At 40.6% G+C, this 24,584-nt stretch overlaps 1 protein-coding gene across 1 annotated transcript in view; it reads left to right on the top strand.

Moving 5' to 3' along the window:
• LOC124546031 (serine/threonine-protein phosphatase alpha-2 isoform) overlaps nt 1–21,790 on the top strand; it is a 53,007-nt gene extending 31,217 nt beyond the window's left edge. Inside the window, exons 2-7 of the mRNA XM_047125003.1 lie at nt 840–971; nt 1,148–1,378; nt 9,431–9,645; nt 9,813–9,926; nt 10,008–10,151; nt 20,494–21,790. Coding sequence (XP_046980959.1) covers nt 840–971; nt 1,148–1,378; nt 9,431–9,645; nt 9,813–9,926; nt 10,008–10,151; nt 20,494–20,589 — 932 coding nt within the window. The 3' untranslated portion in view covers nt 20,590–21,790. The remainder of the gene's footprint in view (nt 1–839; nt 972–1,147; nt 1,379–9,430; nt 9,646–9,812; nt 9,927–10,007; nt 10,152–20,493) is intronic.
• The last annotated feature ends 2,794 nt before the right edge of the window (nt 21,791–24,584 follow it).

Below are 24,584 nucleotides of genomic sequence, written 5' to 3'. Positions count from 1 at the left end.
ATTAAAATTTTGAGATAGTAATCTTCGAATGTCTCCTATAAAATAAATAACCCTCTGAAATTATTGAAAAAAATAAGCATTATTTAATATTCAAAATTTAATGGCTCAACTGTGGGAGTTCTTGTCAAAAATGAGTAATTATAGTTTAAAGGTTGTCAGCGCACAAAATACTAAGTTACCAAGGCAGGCACATGACCTTACACAGTGAATGTGTAGAAAATTTAGGTTGAACGAAGTGCATACATTGGCATAGAATAACTTGGGCATATACCATCAGTTCATTGTAGACAAATGTAAAATTGCAACTTATGTTCTAAGTGAAGAAATGTAAGTAGAGTGTAAACTTCAAATTTCAGTGCTAAATGCTAGAAAAAGCTCAACACATAGAAAAATTGCAATGATGGAATAAAATTAAAGTTTTAGTAAGTTAAATGTTGTTATTAAACTCAAATTTCCAACATGTCTCAAGTAATCAACATTTTTTAGGAAGTCTAAAGTGTAAAAACACTCCATTCACATGACTAGCTTCAGTCAAAACATAAAGCAAGTTATTTATTGTAAGTAATAAAAAATACTGTGTGTTATTATTCCTCCAGAACAATTTTTGTATCTGTTTTAATTCATAGAAACACTGACAGTAGTTTCTGTAAAAGCAACATATATTATTCTTAATATACTTTCTTAAACAAGAAGTCATAAACTTTGTATTTAGAAAAATGCATAATATTGTTCTTCAAAGTATGTTAGAACTGCTAATTTTATTTCATGCCCATTTTGAAGATGCAATTTAAAAGTAATACAACAAAGAATATTACTAGCATTTTCATTTCTTTCTGCAGTGCGTGGTGCTCGTCCTGGCAAGAATGTACAGCTAACAGAAAGTGAAATAAGAGGTCTGTGTTTAAAATCACGAGAAATATTTCTTTCTCAACCAATTTTGCTGGAGTTAGAAGCACCACTTAAGATTTGCGGTGAGTGTGTTGGTATCTGAAGCATGTGTAATGTCTGTAGTCTACTCATGATGAATAGTTACTCTGATATTGCATTGATGTTTGAAATAAGTTGTCACCAAGACTGATAGATCTTTTCAAAAGAATTTTATGTGAACATTTTGTAATTGTTGTTTACTAGTTATTTTTTATTGCAGGTGACATCCATGGTCAATATTATGATCTCCTGAGATTATTTGAATATGGTGGTTTCCCACCAGAATCTAATTACCTTTTCCTTGGGGATTATGTGGACAGAGGGAAGCAGTCTTTGGAAACAATCTGCCTTTTACTGGCTTATAAAATTAAATATCCAGAAAACTTTTTCCTGTTAAGAGGAAATCACGAGTGTGCCAGTATCAATAGGATATATGGATTTTATGATGAATGTGAGTTAAGACTATTGTATTTTGATGTCTAGTACATAATTCAAAATATATTTTGGTTTAAAGTATTACTTAAGTAACTTAAGATTTGAATTACTACCATAGTAGGTGAATTTCGGTAGTGTATTTATAGAACTGAGCATGGACCATTGAAAATATCTGTTGAACAAAGCAGCAGTACTGAAATGAAAGTTCTGTCACATTTTCATTAAATGTATGGAATTATTGATGGTTAATGTCAAATTTCTGAACAAAAATCTTTCCAAAGTTACAGGTGGAACTGAGTTCTAGTAAGTTTGAAACAGACAACAATTCTGAAACATGGATTTGGGCTAGGCAACACACACAAAAATTCAATAATAAAGTTAAACCCTGTAATTTCAAAATTTTTAAATATGCTAGGATCCTGATAGGAACAGGAAAAGTTATGAAAAAGTGCTATGTAATATATGTAGTGTGCAAAGAAAGTGTTTATCCTTTTGGCTGTGGTGATAGTGATTGAAATACTTTGCTTCAAAACTGCCCTCCCCTTTTTATCATTGCACTGTTCTTGTACAGATGTAGGAATTACAGAATTTATCATCCACTTAAATGTTTTGTGGTTTATAAAGTACATCTTAGATCAACCAACACCACACACATGGCTTTTAAAACTATGTACGAAATGCTTGCAGAATCTATGTACTGAACTTAGTTTGCTCCACATTAGTTTAAACAGGGCTCACATCAAAGCAGGTAGAAGTACATAAGACAACATAAAACTGTTAAAAGTGCAATAACATTGGTTCTCACTACTTCCTCATTCAATACAGACACTCCATCAATTATAAAAATAAATGCTGAAATGGGATAAGTACAACCCTAATCTTCTTGTGGCACAGAAGACAATTAAAAGGGGTTAAGTCATGAAAATGTTGGTCCTGTAGGTTAAATATCACTTTTATGACAACAGATGATGATACGAAAGAAGTTCAGAAACAGTCCAAGGCTAAAAATGAAGACTTTAAAGTATATTACTGTACTTCAAAAATCTGGATTCATTTGTGCTTTAATCATATGTAACTGCATTTTCTTGTTCATATGCTATAAGTAGGGCACCTTGACTAGCATAACCATACGTTTTGTTGCCTACATTACAGGTCTCAGTATCCAAGATTGCGTCCAAAAGCTGCACATCTGAATCAGTTAAAACTGTTAGTGCCCATACATGACTCAATGTTTGCCAAACATTTGCCTGTGTATGGTGCTGTTTGTGTTTGTCAAGCATAGATCGTGTCTGACATGTTTGCAAGAAATTTTTACTGCAGAAAGTTTGATAAGATGGCAGACATTTGCTCGTGTCAATGTTTCACCGCATATGTTTAATTTCATGAGTTTCGACAACTTTGGAAACTACGATCAAGGATAAAAATGAAATAACACTGGCAGTTACCAAAATAGCACCCCCACCCCCAGTGGGCTCACCACTCTTTGCCAGGCTCGTGCTTGGCTACCATGGGTCCCCAGCCTTGGCAACATTTCTTCCTTTCCATGCTGAGCGTCTATTTTCATGTTATTCTTGTTCCCCTACATAGGGGAACATGTCTGGGGTGTTATTGGGAATGTTCTGCATTGTCTGTCACTGACATAAGAACAGGTTCACCTTTGTTTTTCACTCCCTTTTCTGTTCTTTGTTACCCTTATCTCGTTTCTTTGCTTCTGCGTTTCTATTTTTCTCCTTTCTCCCTGTGTCCTCCTGAAGGCTGGCCCATGCCTGACGCATAACAGGTGACAGGTAATGCATAATTCCCACCACTGGGTCCAAAGGGTTCTCATGTACCCTCTGGTACAGGCCAGGCCCAGGGAGGGGTGCTTTCCTGAGCTGTAATCTTCCCAAGTTGCCAATTGGTCCCTCTTGTCAGGTGCTCGGGAGGTGTGACCTGAGGTGTGAAAAGTTGCCTCAGGCAGGTGTGCCCCCTTCTGAAGGGGACCCCCAGTTGGAAAGAGCATGCCATTGGAGACACTGGCAATCATGGAGCATTTTCTCGCAATTAGTCAATCACCTTTCCAATAAACATCTACGAAGTGTAAACATAATGAGGCCAATGATTCAAAGACCCTTGCCATTGCACCAAGTTTCCTCGTGGTCTCAAGTACTGAAGATGGTCAGTTCTTCACCACAGTAAATCCGTTTATTATATTGCCTAGTTGATGCAATTGCCGGCCCTGTGAACTACTGCTGTCATTTATGGAAAGGCACTTTGCTTTCGGAGACTACTACTGATTCTCAAGCACAGCAGCAGCTTGCTGCCACACTTCTCCATGGCTACCCTGTTCACGTCGAGGCCCATAGAAATTTGAATTCTTCTAGTGATGTAATTTACATCAGGCTGCTCTACAGTCTGAGGCCGAAATTCAATCTTATCTCTGATCAGGGTGTCCTTGCTGTCCATCTTCTAATGAAAAAGGTAGATTCCTTCTTAGTGCCCACCTGCACTCTGTTCCTCACCTTTGATACAGTGGTGGTGCTGCTGTCAAAGATCAAAGCAGGCTGTGAAATTATCACAGTCATGCCGTACATTCCGAACCCGATGCACTGCTACCATTGCCATTGTTCCAAACACATGTCGTCTTGTTGACACCTGGCCAGATGTGTAACCTGTGGTAGGGATGTGCACAACGGCGATTGTCCACCTCTTCCTCGTTATGTCAACTGCAATGGCAACCATGCAGCTTCCTCTTGGGATTGTCCCGTGTATCTTGATGAGTGGGCTGTCCAAGAGAACCCAGTCGCTCGCATGTTATTGGCTAGTTGTAAACCCTATGGTCTCCTGCCTGGCACCTATAGTTCTGTTCTTGTTACCCTCGCTCCATGAAGGACATGGCCACGCAGTCATGCAACCTCCAGTTCAGCAGGTTGTGAAATTGCCCAGTGTCAAAGTTGCACCACCATCAAGCCGTCAGACTCTCGCCTCAAGGGGCGAAGCCCCTCCGTCCCTCCAGCCAAATGTCAGTCTTCCTCTAACCAGAAAGGCTCAAAGTAGTCCACCAAATGCAAACTGTCTTCTCCTTCGCCAACTTGAACATCCTCTTCGATGGTGTTGCCACGTGATGCCTTAGCCTGGCCAGCCTCCATGTTGCTAGTGTGCACTGCCAACTGGTTTTCAGTGTTGGACTCCACAGACCAATCGCACAAGCAGGCTGATGCTCCTGTGGACCTCGTGGAGCAGGATCCTCCTGCTTCTGTGTCCTGTAGAAGTGACTCTCACCTGGCACATCTCTTCATCATTAGACTCTCCCCTCCAATGGAATGTTTGTGGCCTTCGGTCCCACATAGGATTTATGGCTGCTTTTAGCATCACAGCGTCCCCTTGTACTCTGCCTTCCGGAAACAAAATTGCACCCTCACGACCGCTTTGAGATTTCACATTTTTTACCAGTTTGTTTTGACCTTCCCTAGGTCAGCATTCCATCTCATAGGCGTGTGATGCTGCTCATATGTTATGCCATTCATAGTCAACCCATCTCCCTGACTACCCATCTTCAAGTGGTTGCAGTTCACCTTATCCTCCCCCACCTGATTTCTTCCCTCTGTACCATTTATGTCTGTCATTTGATGTCACCAGGGCAGGCTTCCCCCAGTTTATTGGGCAGTTACCTCCCCCATTTTTGCTACTAAATGACTTCAATGCACTTCATCCCCTTTGAGGTTCTCCCAGGACCTTTCAGAGGTGCACTCTTGGCTGACCATTTTAACAACCTCTTCTGCCCTAACACTGGAGCATGCACTTTCCTTTGACTCCTCTTATACCTATTCTTATTTGGACCTATCCTAATGCACTGCCCATCTTGCCCATATTCTGAGTGGTCCGTTCTTTCCTACACGTGCCAGAGCGACCATTTCACGCATGCTATCTGTTTGCTTACTCTTACCCCATGTGCATGCATACCCAAATGGCAGCTTACTAAGGCTGTCTGGCTGCTTTACTCCTTCCTGGCAACCTTTGAAGAACAAGATTTCCCCAGTTTCCCCAGTTGTGATATCTCACAAACGTTACCCTTACCGCTGCAGAACATTCCATCCCTTGCACTTCTTCACCACATCGTGTCTCAGTCCCTGTGGACTGAGGCATGCCACGAAGCAATTTGCGCATGGAGATGTGCTCTGTGTTTTTTAACGGCCACCCTACGATGGCCAACCGCATTCATTATAAACACCTGCACACAGTGTCATTGCATTCTTCGAGATAGCAAAAGAGCTATCCCTTACTATGTTGTGTGGACCAACCTCAGACAGCTCTCTGGGACCAAGATCCATCCATTCCCCAATTTCCAGTCTGACAGGAGAAGTCATCGTGGACCCTATTGCTATCTCCAATACCTTGGGCTGCCATTTTACAGAAGTTTCGAGCTCTTCCCACTATTACCCTGCCTTCCTCCATCGGAAATGAGCGGAGGCGGCTCGGTCGATATCCTTCTCTTCTCTGAATTGTGAGTGGGGAGCTACATCATGCTCTCACTTTATCCTGATCCTTTACCCCAGGGCCAGATGCTGTCAACGTTCAGGTGTTGCAGCACCTTTGTTTTGTGGGCAAGCACTTGCTGCTTAACATGTACAACCACATCTAGGCAGAGGGCACATTTCCTGGACACCGGTGTGAAGCCATCATACCCATACCTAAGCCTGGTAAGGACAAAAACCTTCCTTCTAGGTGAAACATGTGATTCTTGCTCTGCTGGTATGGTGGCTCTCCGATGATCTTCGTGTTGCCATCCGTCAGCAGGTGGTGTCAGTTTGGCGTCACCACTGGTCCTCCCTTCATGGGAACAAGCTCCAGGTTGGAACTTCCTGGCAGATTAAAACTTTGCCTTTCCCAGGCAAGTGCTATGCAGACTGAGCTACCCAAGCACGACTCATGACCCATCCGTACAGCTTAAATTCTGTCAGTACCTCATCTCCTATGTTCCAAACTTCACAGAAGCTCTTGTGTGAAACTTGCAGAACTAGCACTCTTGGAAGAAAGGATATTGTGGAGACCTGGCTTAGCCACAGCCTTGGAGATGTTTCCAGAATTTGACAATTAGTCTGCAGTGGAGTGTGTCATTCAAGCTCTAGGTTATTAAGCCTATCCCAGCAGCTTGGATGACCTCTTGGCACTCTCGCCATGAGATCATTTTAACTAGGTTGTGTATTGGGCACTTGTCTGTAGCCCTTGCCATTTAAGTGGTGCTACCCCACCACTTTGTGCCCAACTTTTGACTGTCCGCCATTTCCTTACGGAATGCCCTTTTTAATCACTTATGTTCCCGTTAATGTTTTCAGTCTTCATTTATCGGCTCTCGGACAATACATGGGCTGTCGACCGCATTTTACTTTTTATGTCGTAGCAATGTGGCTACAGAAGAATGCTGAAGATAAGGTGGGTAGATCACGTAACTAATGAGGAGGTATTGAATAGGATTGGGGAGAAGAGAAGTTTGTGGCACAACTTGACTAGAAGAAGGGATCGGTTGGTAGGACATGTTTTGAGGCATCAAGGGATCACAAATTTAGCATTGGAGGGTAAAAATCGTAGAGGGAGACCAAGAGATCAATACACTAAGCAGATTCAGAAGGATGTAGGTTGCAGTAGGTACTGGGAGATGAAGCAGCTTGCACAGGATAGAGTAGCATGGAGAGCTGCATCAAACCAGTCTCAGGACTGAAGACAACAGCAATGTGGCGAAGGCCATCTAATTTTTAGTTTATTACCTCCATTTCTCTGTGGCATATTTTATAGACCTTCCTCGACATCCTTTTTTAGCTCTCTCCCTCTCTCTCTCTCTCTCTCTCTCTCTCTCTCTCTCTCTCTCTCTCTCTCTCTCTCTCTCTCTCTCTCTCTCTCCCCTGTCAATAGGGGTTGATGTATAGTCGTTTTTAACTCCTCTGTTTCTGTGTTCTACAGTTTTGACATGGGCACGTATGACCCTAACATAACACGAAACAAAACTTAACATTGCAAATTAGGTGGCAAGTGTTTCGAACTGCAATTGCATCAAAGGCCACTAGAGGTTGGGTCGGGCCCAAGCTAAGTCATTAAGACTAAGCTATTGTCAAAAGCAATTGTGCGGTAACTGTCCCCAAATTCGTTGTTGTGCATTGCTCATTTTTTCTTTACAAATAAGTGTTCCATCACTGGTTTATATTACAACCGTTGCAACACCGGAAGAGTTCGGCAATCAGTTGCGCTGCAGGCTGCTGCTGAGCGAAATGTGGGCAGTGTTTGTTTCCGTGCACTGCTCCTTCCCATGTGGCGGTCAGAATTCTAATCTATTTACTTGTGGTCTTCTTCTACTATAGCCTATAGTATCTGCCCTCTGTGCTATAGTGATTGGAAAATAAAATCTGTAAAAAATTTTCAACAGTACAGAAATTCTTCCCCTGACATTAAAATACAGTTGCCGTATGTTTGGTCCTACTTCTATGTGAAGTGCCTTGTCAGTTCTGTCTGTAGGTGTGTTGTCAAGCACTGGTCGTAGGGCTATGAATGCCCACTAGAAGTTGAAATTAGCAGTCTGCATATTTTTCACATTTAAGAAATACAAATAATGTCGAACATTTTGTATTGGAGACGGATTCACTTAACTAGTGGGGAAACTGCTGTTGCTTTTCAACAGAAAAATAATTTTTGACAGCTTAAATGCAGCAAAACGAAACAGGCCATTTTTGGAAGAAAAAGGTTTTTGCAGAAGCAAACTTTCTAGTCAAAAAGTTCCCAGTCAGCACTTCGGAGTCAGTTTCAAAGAACTAATAATTTGTATGTCTTCACTCATATAGTGAGTGACACCCTTTCAAATTTGTGCGTCTAAACATTTACAAAGAAAATAGATGCTAATTTTGCCAAAAAAAGATTGTTTTCTTGTTTCCAATGATTACAAAGGAATCAGATTCTAAAGACTTTTCGAACAAAATTTTGAGATGGCAATGCTGTGAACACCAAGTACAGTTCCAGTTGGTGGGAACTAAAAATGAGACTCATGTCACATTGCTGCAAAGAAAGAATTCTTGGAAGGGGAAGAACAGAAAAACAATGAAAGTAGTGTATGTGAAATCTGGTGATGAATATTTGTGTTTTGATAACTTCATAGCACTGTTGAGGGGCATGACATAAATTTCAAATTTACCTAGATTGCAAGAAATACAAAGTTCAAAAACACAACCTCCAACATGGTGGATTTTGGGCTCTGACATCCTCGAATTTGTCATTCAAGGATTTTAATCTGACCTGCTACAGCTAACTCTGCTCTTTGCAAACCACCTGAGAACAAAGTGTAAATGATGTATACAAATTGTGTAACCACTACAAACACCCATTGTGTGTTCCACAGTAATCATAACTGAAATGCTATGGTTTGAAATGTGAAACAAATAGTGCTAACTAGTATGGGTCACATGGGGAAATTTTATTACCAACCTGACCACTACAGCAATTGCAACAAGAAAATCTTGTCTGGGAGATAAGTTCTCGAGTTCCGTGATATTCCCCAGATACTGTTTTCCCCATAGATGCTTTTAGGTTTTCATTCCTGGTGCCTGTCATCACAATAAATGAAACCAAAGTTACCAAGCGGGGAAGTGGATGTATAGCAGACTGCTTCAGTGTTGCGGTAACATGTGGACATGAGAATACATATTTACAGTAGTAATGGTATATCAATGGTATAAAAAATTCCTTACTGAAGTCTTTCCTCGTTGCTTAAAAAATTACTATAGGTTGCTTCAGAGACAGGCTGTGCTGGGAAAAACTCAAAACAAACATATTCTATTTGTGGCTGTACCATATGATACATTTTCATTAGTGTTGAATGCAGCAGCTTCAATCAGTGTAACTGCAAAACTTGTCATGTGGAATACAAACGGTTTGAATTTGTTTGATTTCTGACCAGCGCATTTATTTAGAGCTAAAAGTTGATTTTTGTGAACACAAACACTTAAGTACTTGCATTAATTTACTACATCAGTATTGACTTTCTAGTGTGGTCAAACCTTTTCTATGTGCTAATCAGTTTTTTGTTGTTGATTTAATTGCTGTTCAGGCAAGCGGCGGTATAACATTAAGCTGTGGAAAACATTCACGGACTGTTTCAATTGCCTACCTGTGGCTGCCATTGTAGATGAAAAAATATTCTGTTGTCATGGTGGGCTCAGTCCTGATCTCCAGAGCATGGAACAGATTCGTCGTATAATGCGGCCAACTGATGTACCAGACCAAGGCCTCCTTTGTGATTTGTTGTGGTCTGACCCTGATAAGGTAAATGTTCATTTGAATTGTAACATGTACAATAAGTAAATTCGTATGATTAAAGTCTGGATCCAATTTCTGAAGATAATGATGAAATTTTAAATATGAGAAGTAAATCATTATTAACACCATGCAGTGTTTATAAAATCTGTGGTTAAAGTTACTGTTACTTACAGGACACAATGGGCTGGGGTGAGAATGACAGAGGTGTGTCCTTTACATTTGGAGCAGAAGTAGTTGCAAAGTTTTTGCACAAGCATGACTTTGACCTCATTTGTAGAGCTCATCAGGTAAGTAATTCTTTCTTGAATTTCATAATTCCATCTTCATGTATGTATACTTTTATACTAATAATTTTCTTTCGTTAATAGGTTGTAGAAGATGGCTACGAATTTTTTGCGAAACGACAGCTGGTCACACTTTTCTCAGCACCCAATTACTGTGGTGAATTTGACAATGCAGGTGCAATGATGTCTGTTGATGAAACACTCATGTGCTCATTCCAAATATTGAAGGCAAGTGATTATGTTGATTTTTGTGTTCCAGTTGTGGTGCAGTGGTTCAATATTTTCATCTGTAGATACCAGAAAAGCAGTTGTAAAGTTTCTAAAGTAAAATTGTGTGATACAAAATTTAAATTTTAAATTGCAATATACAACTATATTTTCTTAAAACTGGAAGAAGGGGTTGGGTTGTTTGGGGGAAGAGACCAAACAGCGAGGTCATTGGTCTCATCGGATTAGAGAAGGATGGGGAAGGGAGTCGGCTGTGCCATTTCATAGGAACCATCCTGGCATTTGCCTGGAGCGATTTAGGGAAGTCATGGAAAACCTAAATCAGGATGGCCGGATGTGGGATTGAACCATCATCCTCCCGAATGAGTCCAGTGTGCTAACCACTACGCCATCTTGCTCGGTAAGAAGAGGAGAAAATGCCTTGGCTTGATGACTTGTCAGTTTAATTTGTACTGCTTATTTGAGGAAATGTTTTAGATTGATTACTGTAAACGGAACTTGACCGAAGTTGGTGAAAAGTTCAATTATTTGCTCCATTACTCCTGACAAAAAAGTGCCTTGAGTTCAGGTATTCAGTAGTACTTAAGACATCGCAGAGCTACAAGCATTGATGGAAACAGTGCATAATGTGATATTGAATGATTTCTGACTGACAGTGTATGAAACAGTCTATACTAAGAGTTGTCATAGTTCTGACACATAAGGTACCTTAATATAAGGTCCTTGAAGTTGAAAGTTTTGAATTTCCGTAGTAACAGGTATTAAGGAAGACAGTCTGTTCCCTTTTGTAGAGGTTTTGGAAGACCTTAGACACTGTTCACTGATGGATTTCACTGACCTAAGGTGCCTATAGGACCAACATCTCAGGACCCACTATCAGCTACCAGATGACAGCTTTTGACATTGTCAAACCATACAAGTTTCTCACTGTTATCATTGTATTTACTCATTCACAGAAAAGGCAATCACCCTGGTTAAAGGTTTAGAACATGGAGTTAACTAAATTCTTACAGCTCTTTAATGAATTAAAATATTCCTACAAATCAATCCAGATTATAAATTTTTACATACTCTATGGTTGAATCTCTGGAATTACTTAGAGATTTTGATATGGTCTTAAAATATAAACTAATTCAGGAGGAAGGTTTGTGTATCATTGCATATAACAATGAAGTTGCCCAATTGTAGATACTTACTGCTGTCTGTGCCAAGCTGGGGTGAATTGCTACTATTCTTACAGTTCTATCACTCTGGCTGAGTTGGTGTCTGTTTTTCGTTTTCACCCTCATAGTAATGCAGTTCATAAATTAAATGGTCCATAGATTGTATCTCACTGCACTCAAATTCTGGGCTGTTTGACACATTTTCTGGCACATACATTTTATTAATCAGTTGTTGTTGTTGTTGTGGTCTTCAGTCCTGAGACTGGTTTGATGCAGCTCTCCATGCTACTCTATCCTGTGCAAGCTTTTTCATCTCCCAGTACCTACTGCAACCTACATCCTTCTGAATCTGCTTAGTGTATTCATCTCTTGGTCTCCCTCTACGATTTTTACCCTCCACGCTGCCCTCCAATACTAAATTGGTGATCCCTTGATGCCTCAGAACATGTCCTACCAACCGATCCCTTCTTCTGGTCAAGTTGCGCCACAAACTTCTCTTCTCCCCAATCCTATTCCATACTTCCTCATTGGTTATGTGATCTACCCATCTAATCTTCAGCATTCTTCTGTAGCACCACATTTCGAAAGCTTCTATTCTCTTCTTGTCCAGACTATTTATCGTCCATGTTTCACTTCCATACATGGCTACACTCCATACAAATACTTTCAGAAATGACTTCCTGACACTTAAATCAATACTGGATGTTAACAAATTTCTCTTCTTCAGAAACGCTTTCCTTGCCATTGCCAGCCTACATTTTATATCCTCTCTACTTCGACCATCATCAGTTATTTTGCTCCCCAAATAGCAAAACTCCTTTACTACTTTAAGTGCCTCATTTCCTAATCTAATTCCCTCAGCATCACCCGACTTAATTAGACTACATTCCATTATCCTTGTTTTGCTTTTGTTGATGTTCATCTTATATCCTCCTTTCAAGACACTGTCCATTCCATTCAACTGCTCTTCCAAGTCCTTTGCTGTCTCTGACAGAATTACAATGTCATCGGCGAACCTCAAAGTTTTTATTTCTTCTCCATGAATTTTAATACCTACTCCGAATTTTTCTTTTGTTTCCTTTACTGCTTGCTCAATATACAGATTGAACAACATCGGGGAGAGGCTACAACCCTGTCTTACTCCCTTCCCAACCACTGCTTCCCTTTCATGTCCCTCGACTCTTATAACTGCCATCTGGTTTCTGTACAAATTGTAAATAGCCTTTCGCTCCCTGTATTTTACCCCTGCCATCTTTAGAATTTGAAAGAGAGTATTCCAGTCAACATTGTCAAAAGCTATCTCTAAGTCTACAAATGCTAGAAACGTAGGTTTGCCTTTCCTTAATCTTTCTTCTAAGATAAGTCGTAAGGTCAGTATTGCCTCACGTGTTCCAGTGTTTCTACGGAATCCAAACTGATCTTCCCCGAGGTTGGCTTCTACTAGTTCTTCCATTCGTCTGTAAAGAATTCGTGTTAGTATTTTGCAGCTGTGACTTATTAAGCTGATAGTTCGGTAATTTGCACATCTGTCAACACCTGCTTTCTTTGGGATTGGAATTATTATATTCTTCTTGAAGTCTGAGGGTATTTCGCCTGTCTCATACATCTTCCTCACCAGATGGTAGAGTTTTGTCAGGACTGGCTCTCCCACGGCCGTCAGTAGTTCCAATGGAATATTGTCTACTCCGGGGGCTTTGTTTCGACTCAGGTCTTTCAGTGCTCTGTCAAACTCTTCACGCAGTATCATATCTCCCATTTCATCTTCATCTACATCCTCTTCCATTTCCAAAATATTGTCCTCAAGTACATCGCCCTTGTATAGACCCTCTATATACTCCTTCCACCTTTCTGCTTTCCCTTCTTTGCTTAGAACTGGGTTTCCATCTGAGCTCGTGATATTCATACAAGTCGTTCTCTTATCTCCAAAGGTCTCTTTAATTTTCCTGTAGGCGGTATCTATCTTACCCCTAGTGAGATAGGCCTCTACATCCGTACATTTGTCCTCTAGCCATCCCTGCTTAGCCATTTTGCACTTCCTGGCGATCTCATTTTTGAGACGTTTGTATTCCTTTTTGCCTGTTTCACTTACTGCATTTTTATATTTTCTCCTTTCATCAATTAAATTCAATATGTCTTCTGTTACCCAAGGATTTCTACTAGCCCTCGCCTTTTTACCTACTTGATCCTCCGCTGCCTTCACTACTTCATCCCTCAAAGCTACCCATTCTTCTTCTACTGTATTTATTTCCCCCATTCCTGTCAATTGCTCCCTTATGCTCTCCCTGAATCTCTGTACAACCTCTGGTTCTTTTAGTTTATCCAGGTCCCATCTCCTTAAATTCCCACCTTTTTGCAGTTTCTTCAGTTTTAATCTACAGGTCATAACCAATAGATTGTGGTCAGAGTCCACATCTGCCCCTGGAAATGTCTTACAATTTAAAACCTGGTTCCTAAATCTCTGTCTTACCATTATATAATCTATCTGATACCTTTTAGTATCTCCAGGGTTCTTCCATGTATACAACCTTCTTTCATGATTCTTAAACCAAGTGTTAGTTATGATTATGTTGTGCTCTGTGCAAAATTCTACCAGGCGGCTTCCTCTTTCATTTCTGTCCCCCAATCCATATTCACCTACTACGTTTCCTTCTCTCCCTTTTCCTACACTCGAATTCCAGTCACCCATGACTATTAAATTTTCGTCTCCCTTCACAATCTGAATAATTTCTTTTATTTCATCATACATTTCTTCAATTTCTTCGTCATCTGCAGAGCTAGTTACATCTACCAAAATACTTGTTCTGTCAGTATGCAAAGTTGTCACTGTTACCGAATCACCTGCATTTCCAACCTTTTCTTGCGTTAAAATTGAATGAGTCTTAGATCTGTGGTTGTTACGGCTATTGGGGATGGTCACAAATCACAAGAGTAAAACTGTGTGGGCAACATAATGCTTATCCTATATTGGAGTAAATTTGCTGCTTTAGTAACAGAATGAGGTTCAGGACGATGTGACATTTCAGGTGAGCACGGTAATAGTGTGATGGTACTAAAGATAGGTCTAGCATCTATTGAATGAAATGCAGAGTTACAAAAGGTCATTTCAGAGAACTAAAGTAGGTGAGATATAAAAGGGTTGACTGAAAAGTAATGCCTCCACCTTTGTAACTCAACAGTTGGCAGCATTGGTATGTGGCTGGTGCTGGCTTGTTCCATAGCCTCTTCCCTACAGCTTCAGTTGGTGGAAAGTCTTAGCATTGAATGTTTGTGTTCTTACAGTGTAAGTATGGAATCCTGCTTAGATGGTTGGTCAATGTGATTTAAGCAACATGCAGTCATTGAATTCTTGATAGCAGAAGGTAGCACCCCAAAAGAGATTCATCAGAGAATGAAAGCAGTTTATGGTGATCGTGTTGATGTTAGTCATTGGGCAGGTAAGTTTAAAGATGTCGAGGTGGGGACATCTGACCTGCGTGACAGAGTTGGACGTCCTGTGACAGCAATCAGTTTAACAAGCAAAATGTTGACAGACTGATACAGGACGATCATCGTATCAATCAGAGAGAAATTGCAGGCACAACAGCATTTCACAAGAACATGTGGGTCACATTATTGCTTTGCTCGGCTATCAAAAGATCTGTGCATGATGGGTATCCCGGATGCTGACTTCAAAATGAAAGTGCACAGACTTGAAATTTGCCAGGAACACCTCTCGCATTAAGAGAATGAAGGCGACACCTTTCTCCATTAAATTGTGACAGAAGTGGATACACCATTACGACCCGGAGACAAAACATCAGTCTGTTGAATATTGACACGCTCGCCCCAGAAAAAGAAATTATAGACGCAGCCATCAGCTGGAAAAATCATGGCCAGTGTCCTGGGGCACGGTTGGTGTTATCAAAGTTTTCCTTGCTTACGGAGCAACAATAAATTCAGAGCATTGCATCACAATGCTGCGAACTCTGAAACAGTGGCTAACATGGGTCCAAAAGGAAAATGGAAATGTTTTCCTGCAGCATGACAGTGCCAGACCACACACTTAATGTACTACCACAGCAGAACTTCAGAGAGTGAATCTCGCCACCATACGGCATCCTCTGCACAGTCCACATTTACGAGGGGTGTTCTGAAAGTCTGTGCAAAAATAAAAACTACTTAAGTGCTTGGGGTAAATATTTTTTATTTTTAGTGTGTCTCCTTTTAGACTTATACACTTTGTCCAACGCTGTTCTAATTTGTTGTTCCCTTCTGAATAATAGGAAATGGCCAAGTCTGCAAAATAGCTATTAGTTGCTGCAATCACTTCCTCGTTTGAATAAAATCTGTGTCCCACCAGCCACTTTTTCAAATTGGGGAACAAATTGTCAGAGGGAGCCAAGCCTGGAGAATAGGGGGATGCGTGAAACGAGTTGAAATCTTATTTCCATTAATTTTGCGACCACCTCTGCTGAGTTGTGTGCTACTACATTGTCGTAATGGGAAAGGACTTTTTTGTGGTCGAATTGCTGGAGTTTTTCCTGCAGCTCTGTTTTCAAACAGTCCAATAACGATGAATAATATGCACCTATAACTGTTTTACCATTTTCCAGATAGTCGATGAGGATTATCCCTTGCGCATCCCAAAATATAGTTGCCATAACCTTTCTGGCCGAAGGAATGGTCTTCACCTTTCTTTCCGCAGACTCTCCCTTGGCAACAAATTGTTTAGATTGTTCTTTGGTCTCACGAGTATAGTAATGTATCCATGTTTCATCCATAGTGATGAAACGATGCTTAAAGTCCTGTGGTTTCTTCCTGAACAACTGCAAACCAACCTTGCAACACATCACACGATTCAGTTTTTGGTCAAGTGTGAGTAATCGCTGAACCCATCTTACGAATAGTGTTCTCATGTCCAAATGTTTATGCAAAATATTATGTACCCATTCATTCAAGATGCCCACAGCATTAGCAATCTCACACACCTAACTCTTCTGTCATCCATCACTATATCATGGATTTTATCAATGATTTCTGGAGTCGTAACCTCCACAGGGCGTCCAGAACATTCAGCATCACTTGTGCCCAAATGGCCACTCAAAAAATTTTGACACCACTTATAAACTGTTCTAATAAAAGGTGCAGAGTCACCATAGTGTTTGTCAAGCTTCTCCTTAGTCTCCAGAGGCATTTTGCCTTTCATAAAGTAATGTTTAATCACCACATGAAATTCTTCTTCGTCCATTTGTTGACAATCACTGGACTTCCTTGATTCACGCGAATGCCAAACAGAAAGAAATAGACCAATATGGCTGAAACTTGGCGAGTGTTCTTTCCAAAGACGATACTAACTAAAAGTGACCTCGACACGCGCTGGTGGTGCCATCTCTTTGACTTTGCATGGACTTTTCAAACGCCCCTCACAGCACAGTCTGACTTTCATCTGTTCCAATAATGAGACAATCTGCAGGGACATCATCATGCTTCTTATGAAGATGTTGAGAGAACTGTTATGGCTTCAGAAAACTTGTTCATTGTTGGTAGAAATGTATCCAGTTAGCTGGTGAGAAAGTGGAAAAGTGAATATTGGTAATTAAAGATTACATTCTAAGGGTTATTTCTGTGTTTGATTTATTAAAATATTCCCATCCAAACCCAATTAATGAAAGTGGATGCATTACTTTTCATTCAGCCTTCGTATTTGTTGTAAAATCCTTGTGATAATTTTATTTGGAGAGTCATGTGGCCAGCAGATACTCCTGACTGAGATACCCTTCTGTGGTTGGTGAAAGTGTCATTCTTATGTGAACCAGTACACATGGGATTACAGGAAAACTGATAAGATGCCACAGAAGAGCAAGCGTGTACTAAAAATTGTGGGGCTCAACGTGTTGGCTCAACGTGTTGGCTCAACGTGTTGGCTCAACGTGTTGGCTCAACGTGTTGGCTCAACGTGTTGGCTCAACGTGTTGGCTCAACGTGTTGGCTCAACGTGTTGGCTCAACGTGTTGGCTCAACGTGTTGGCTCAACGTGTTGGCTCAACGTGTTGGCTCAACGTGTTGGCTCAACGTGTTGGCTCAACGTGTTGGCTCAACGTGTTGGCTCAACGTGTTGGCTCAACGTGTTGGCTCAACGTGTTGGCTCAACGTGTTGGCTCAACGTGTTGGCTCAACGTGTTGGCTCAACGTGTTGGCTCAACGTGTTGGCTCAACGTGTTGGCTCAACGTGTTGGCTCAACGTGTTGGCTCAACGTGTTGGCTCAACGTGTTGGCTCAACGTGTTGGCTCAACGTGTTGGCTCAACGTGTTGGCTCAACGTGTTGGCTCAACGTGTTGGCTCAACGTGTTGGCTCAACGTGTTGGCTCAACGTGTTGGCTCAACGTGTTGGCTCAACGTGTTGGCTCAACGTGTTGGCTCAACGTGTTGGCTCAACGTGTTGGCTCAACGTGTTGGCTCAACGTGTTGGCTCAACGTGTTGGCTCAACGTGTTGGCTCAACGTGTTGGCTCAACGTGTTGGCTCAACGTGTTGGCTCAACGTGTTGGCTCAACGTGTTGGCTCAACGTGTTGGCTCAACGTGTTGGCTCAACGTGTTGGCTCAACGTGTTGGCTCAACGTGTTGGCTCAACGTGTTGGCTCAACGTGTTGGCTCAACGTGTTGGCTCAACGTGTTGGCTCAACGTGTTGGCTCAACGTGTTGGCTCAACGTGTTGGCTCAACGTGTTGGCTCAACGTGTTGGCTCAACGTGTTGGCTCAACGTGTTGGCTCAACGTGTTGGCTCAACGTGTTGGCTCAACGTGTTGGCTCAACGTGTTGGCTCAACGTGTTGGCTCAACGTGTTGGCTCAACGTGTTGGCTCAACGTGTTGGCTCAACGTGTTGGCTCAACGTGTTGGCTCAACGTGTTGGCTCAACGTGTTGGCTCAACGTGTTGGCTCAACGTGTTGGCTCAACGTGTTGGCTCAACGTGTTGGCTCAACGTGTTGGCTCAACAAGCCTATCACCTTTCTGTTAAGACAGTAATGTCGATGGGAAGAAGAATGGTATGAAGTGAAGGGAAAAATGGTAAAGGTGGTAAACTACATTGATAGTGCCATACTTTCTTTCAGACTAGACGAAGTGCTTCTGTATCTATAAGGTACAAAACAACGAAAGATGGCTTTCTGATTCAGCTAGACGACTTACTAATTTTGTAGTCTAGTGAATAGTGATTTCAGTAATGCATACTTGAACAGTTTTGGTTTATATTGTTAAAAAATAGTGTATACCTGCTGCTATGTTCTGCTTTAGCAACCAAACACAAATATGTTAAATTTTTAAGTTGTCCAACATCCTTAAATTATTAGCAGATGACAACTTAACAGCCCATGAAAATGTGTATTTTGCGAACTTTCACTTCAAAGAGGGAATGTACTTGCTTAAATGGACAGTGAATTGACTGAAAAGTGTCTTATTTAAATATCTCATTGCTGGTAAAAGAAATTTCTTCCTTCTCTTCAGTAAGTGTCCAACGTGGTATAGATCAGATAGGAACTCCACTAGGTTAATGTATTTTAGGCAGTGGAAGTCAGCGATTGTCACATATTAGAAACATTGCATTTCTGTCCTTTCGCTGTTGGGTGGTGGTGGTGGTGGTGGTGGTGGTGGTGGTGGTGGTCTCTTTAGCAGGGCATAATCGAAATCATTTCACCAGCTTGATCTTGCCCAATTTCACGATAATTTTCTAATGATATTGATCTTCATATACGATGTGATCAAAAGTATCGGAACACCTGGCTGAAAATGACCAGTTTGTGGTGCCCTCCATTGCTAATACTGGAATTAAACATGGTGTTGGCCCACCCTTAGCCCTGATGACAGCTTCCACTCTTGCAGGAATATGTTTAATCAAGTGCTGGAAGCTTTCTTGGGGAATGGCAGCCCATTCTTCACTGAGTGCTACACTGAGGAGAGGTATTGATGTCGGTCGGTGAGACCTTGCACGAAGTAGACATTCCAAAACATTCCAAAGGTGTTCTATAGGATTCAGGTCAGGACTCTGTGCAGGCCAGTCCATTACAGGGATGTTATTGTTGTGTAACCACTCTGACACAGGCTGGGCATTATGAACAGGTGCTCAATCATGTTGAAAGATGCAATCACCATCCCTGAATTGCTCTACAATAGTGGGAAGCAAGAATGTGCTTAAAACATCATTGTAGGCCTGTGCTGTGATAGTGCCACGCAAAACAAGGGGTGCAAGCCCTCCTCCATCAAAAACATGACCACACCATAACATCACTGCCACCGAATTTTACTGCTGGCACTACACAAGCTGGCAGATGACATTCACCGAGCATTCACCATACTCACACCTTGACATCGGACCGCCACATGGTGTACTGTGATTCGCCACTTCACACAATGATTTTCCATCTCTCAGTTGTCCAGTGTTTACGCTCCTTACACTAAGTGAGGCGTCATTCGGCATTTACCAGTGTGATGTGTGGCTTATGAGAGCTGCTTGACCATGAAATCAGTTTTCTCATCTACCTGTCATAGTATTTGCAGTGGATCTTGATCCAGTTTGGATTTCCTGTGTGATGGTGTGGATGTCTGCCTATTACACATTACGACCGTCTTCAACTGTCAGCAGTCTGTCAGTTAACAGAAGAGATCGGCCAGTATGATTTTGTGCTGTACATGTCCCTTCACGTTTCCACTATGCTATCACATTGGAAACACTGGACCCACAGATGTTCAGGAGTGTGGAAATCTAGTGTACAGACGTATGACACAAGTGATACACAATCACTTGACCATGTTCGAAGTCCACGAGTCCTGCGGAGTGCCCCATTCTGCTCTCACAATGTCTAATGAACACCAAGGTCGATGAAATGGAGTATCTGGCAGTAGGTGGCAGCACAATGCAGCTAATATGAAAAACATATGTTTTTAGGTGTGTCCAGATACTTCTGATAACATAGTGCATGCTAAACTGTTTTTGTTCCTCTTCCATATTCATAAGCATCGAATTTTTTGCCAGATAACTTTATCACATTATGAATTACTAAGTGTCAAAAAGAATCGCATGCATGTTTGGTGCATTCTTAGACTGGTAGTGTTAAAGTTAATATGAAACTAAAGTTAATTTGTGTTCGTAGAACTTTATGTATCGTAAAATTGTTCTACGCATCACTAATTTTTTTTTTTTACAGCCGGCTGATAAGAGGAAGTTTGCTTATGGAGGACTGAATGCTGGAAGACCTGTTACACCACCCCGTGGAGCAACAACAAAGAACAAGAAAAAGTGAACGTGTCTGGGTTGAGCAACTGAGCTGCTTAAATATACTTAATTTGAATGCTGAATTCACTGTAGCAGCTAGAACTACAGGAGTATTGTGCATTGTGGAGAGACTGCTGAAAATATAAATGTTGTGTAATATTGTGTTGGGCCTGAAGTCCTGACTCAGACGTTGTCACAAAGCTGTTTACCAGTGGTACAACATATTTGTAGTTTTATAATTTTATGCCAAACATTCTTCAGTACTCATTACAAGCAAAAATTAATACTAAGTTAAATACGTGACAGCGTATCAGTGCAATTGCAGTTATTTTATCAAAATCTGTTTACTGTGGCGCTACCTGTTCTACAGTCAACTTTTTGTAATGCAGAGCTGTTAAAAGTGGAATGAACTTACAAATATGTAATATTTGGAATATTGAAGCACTATTAGATATAACAGTGTTTTTATTTCTAACATATATAAGTGAAATTATATAGATGCAAGTTTGTGTTGTAGCACAGTCTGAAGAGTATTAGAAGGTACATCAGTGATGACTCATTATGAGTGACTAGTAGTGCTTAATATTAAACAAAAAAAACATCAAAACCTTCACATATAATCTGAACATTGTAGTTAAGATATCCGAACCGCCAAAATGTTTAAGTAGAATTACAAAGAATTGGAAAAGCTTCTCATGACAAAAGTATTCACCCTTCTTGGAAGTGATTGAGAGTACCAGTAGTGTTAGTTAAGTCTATGCCACTTCTTTCATACCTTGCCTCATCTCTTGTATTTTCCTCAGTTCTCACAGCAGAATTTTAATGGCCTGCTTGCATGACAGTAGTATTTATGTATAGTTTCTAAGCATAATTTTGCAAAGTACTTCATAGAATAACGTCCTTCATTTCACTGAGTGTAGGAGTTTTGAAACATGAAATGTATCGTCCATTATGTTGTAATTAATCCTGTGACAATAGCAAGTGGTCACATTGTTTTGAATTTGTTATAAGAATGTTTTGTGATGAAGTGCATATTTTTTTCAGAGACCAGATATATTTAATAATGTGGTCAACTTCCATCCATTTTTGGATACTTAAATGTACATTACAAAATTCATATTGTATATAATTGTTGATGGATCTCCAGTTTATCATCTTGACTGTCTTTATAATGTCCTTTAATGAATGTGGAGAGAGCAAAAAGAAACAAAACCTCAATTTTAAAACAATTTGTAAATGATTGTTTGATTTTATAACCTAATCCTGACACGGACACTTGGTGTTAACATTACAATCAAAGATAGCAGGGCAGGGACAAAATGTAATATTTCACTATTTGTAATTGCTGACTACCATTTTGTCTTGGTAATTGAAGTCCAAGCTGCTTAATGACAAAGGAAACGAATCTGTTGCAGTTAGTTTAATGTGTGGAGCTGTAGTCTCCTGCGAAATAAATTTTATACTGTATTGCCAAACTATTTGCTATATGGAGATTAATCTCTTGGGTTTCGGAGTAGTGGTCTGCAAAACATCCATGCTTAACTTTTTGTATATTTTGCTAGTTCTTCACGTGTGAAATTATACACTGTAAAATGCTATATTTTGGTGGGGAAACTTTGTTCATACTATATGTATCAAGTGGTCTAGTATTTTGGAGGTAATAGATGCCGGCACGAATACTGTCGGAATTTGTGTTCAAAATTGTTTTAGAGCACAAGAAGTTTGGAGTTGTGGAAAATTTTAACATTTGGGTATCATAGTAGAATGGGAATTCGAGGGGAATTAACACAATGATGGAAAGTTGTTACTTTCATTTTGGTCTGATTTATTTAGGCATAATCATAGCTAAGTTTTGCTTGTTTGCAATTTAACTGATTAACTTCTTATGACATGTTTGACAATATTGTCTTTCCTGCAGTCACTAATATGGTCTTGTATCACCATTTTGAGATTGCATAGTAGTGCTGATGTTAAGTTTATTCACATTGCTGTTCATGACTGACACTCTCTTATTTCAAAAAGAGCCATTAATTTTTTATTGCTTGCAGAGAAGTGTGCAAAACACACATTAAATAAATAGCTGCTGATAAATTTCAGAAGGTAGCTGGCTGTGTGTGATCAGAGGAATACACTGGCTATGGACAGAACTTTTGCATTACTCATAAAGTGCGCCTCATGAGACTTTAATGTAAGCACACATCTGATGCCATGAGTCGGAGGGCAGAAACAAATTTGGACTTCAGTGGTATGGGCCAGTAGGTAGAGTTGTAAAGGGAGAGGGTGCTATGTCGTAATTGTTCCCGGTGTATTAGATTCAAGACATGAAATAAATTCGCTTTCTTGCACTTGTGGACATGGATCTTCAGATATCTACATCCGTATTCCGCAAGCCACCTGACGGTGTGCGGCGGAGGGTACCTTGAGTACCTCTATCGGTTCTCCCTTCTATTCCAGTCTCTATTGTTCGTGGAAAGGATTGTCGGTATGCCTCTGTGTGGGCTTTAGTCTCTGATTTTATCCTCATGGTCTCTTCACGAGATATACGTAGGAGGGAGCAATATACTGCTCGACTCCTCGGTGAAGGTATGTTCTCGAAACTTCAACAAAAGCCCGTACCGAGCTACTGAGTGTCTCTCCTGCAGAGTCTTCCACTGGAGTTTATCTATCATCTCCGTAACGCTTTTGTGATTACTAAATACCTATCATTTTGGCCTGTAGTAAAATAGTTTCCTGATTCCAACCTAACTTTTTTAGTGTGGGCCGCAGCTCTGCGCTTGAAGTGAAGGGAAAATTGCTGAAAAAAGTGTTTTTTTTTTATATACACAAAAATATCGTTCTTAGGCTCCATGATGAATATTTTTGTGTGTCCAGGACATGAAATTTTAAATTACTGGAATAACATTAATAGTGTGCACACACACACACATTAATTAAAAGAATCAATTGCAGAGATAATTAAATAAAATATGGAAGTAATATAGAGGAATATGTGTACAAAAAATGTAAGAGAACCCAGTATTCAGCAGTTTTGATTGCAGCAAGGTTGCTTTTGGTACATGTATCCAGTAGGTTCATGCAGACTGGCAGGTATTGTCCTGCAAGTTTCGTCATTACTTCTGAAGCCCTGATTCCTCAGTAGTACTTCACATTGTGACAGTCCAGTTCTGTTTTTGCCATGTCTTCCATGCCACATAAGGTAAATATGAACCTGCGATTGGCCTCTTGTAGGCGTTAAGTGTTTTGGATAGAATCTCGCCAAAGTTTTGCTTGGTGATTTCCTGGGGATAACTGTCTTGCTGTAGTTTTCTGCATGGAGCTCTTTCCTTAATACAGAGTCTTGGTTGTTAAGATTTGTGTCAAAACCAGGTATGTGGGGTAAATTTCCTGTTTCTCTCCACTTCTGAACCTGCTTTCCTGGGTATACATGGTGGTGGTATACGTATGTGGTATAGTTTGTGGAGAATGTTCTGGTGTGGTGAGGTGAAATATTGCCTGGGCCTTACCATTCAGGTATACATCGAAAAGGACATTACAACACTGAAAATTTGTAAAACTTATTCTTATGACTTGGACTGTCTTGGTGTTACCTTGAAGAGAAGTAGACGGTTTTGACTGATCAGTAAAGCATCTAGGATTCCCTAAATGTTCGCTCTCCATGAAAGTGAATGGGCCGAGATGTGCTAGTTGCATGGCCCCCTTGTTCACTGGGCCTGACAACTCTTTGCCTTTTCCTTTTGGGAAAAATCATGGGATCTTCTTCCACCCTTACTGGCTTCTGTCAGTTAGAATCTAATTCTCAACTGTGGCATTCTGCATCCATAGACTTCAGATGGGACATGCACCATATAATAGATGATTTACTTTAAACCTGTTTATTTAGTTCAATAGATGAAAAATCTACTCACCAAGTAGTGGCAGCACGCACATGAAAGACTTAAGTGAAATCACAACACACTCTTGTGAGTGCGTTCTGCTGCCACTTGGTGAGTAGATTTTTCATCTATCCACTTAAATAATTTCATT

The sequence above is a fragment of the Schistocerca americana genome, chromosome 8 (assembly GCF_021461395.2).
Source record: "Schistocerca americana isolate TAMUIC-IGC-003095 chromosome 8, iqSchAmer2.1, whole genome shotgun sequence".
NCBI classification, from domain to species: domain Eukaryota; kingdom Metazoa; phylum Arthropoda; class Insecta; order Orthoptera; family Acrididae; genus Schistocerca; species Schistocerca americana.
Note: the sequence above shows the minus strand (reverse complement) of the source record. Positions and strands in the feature narration are given on the sequence as shown.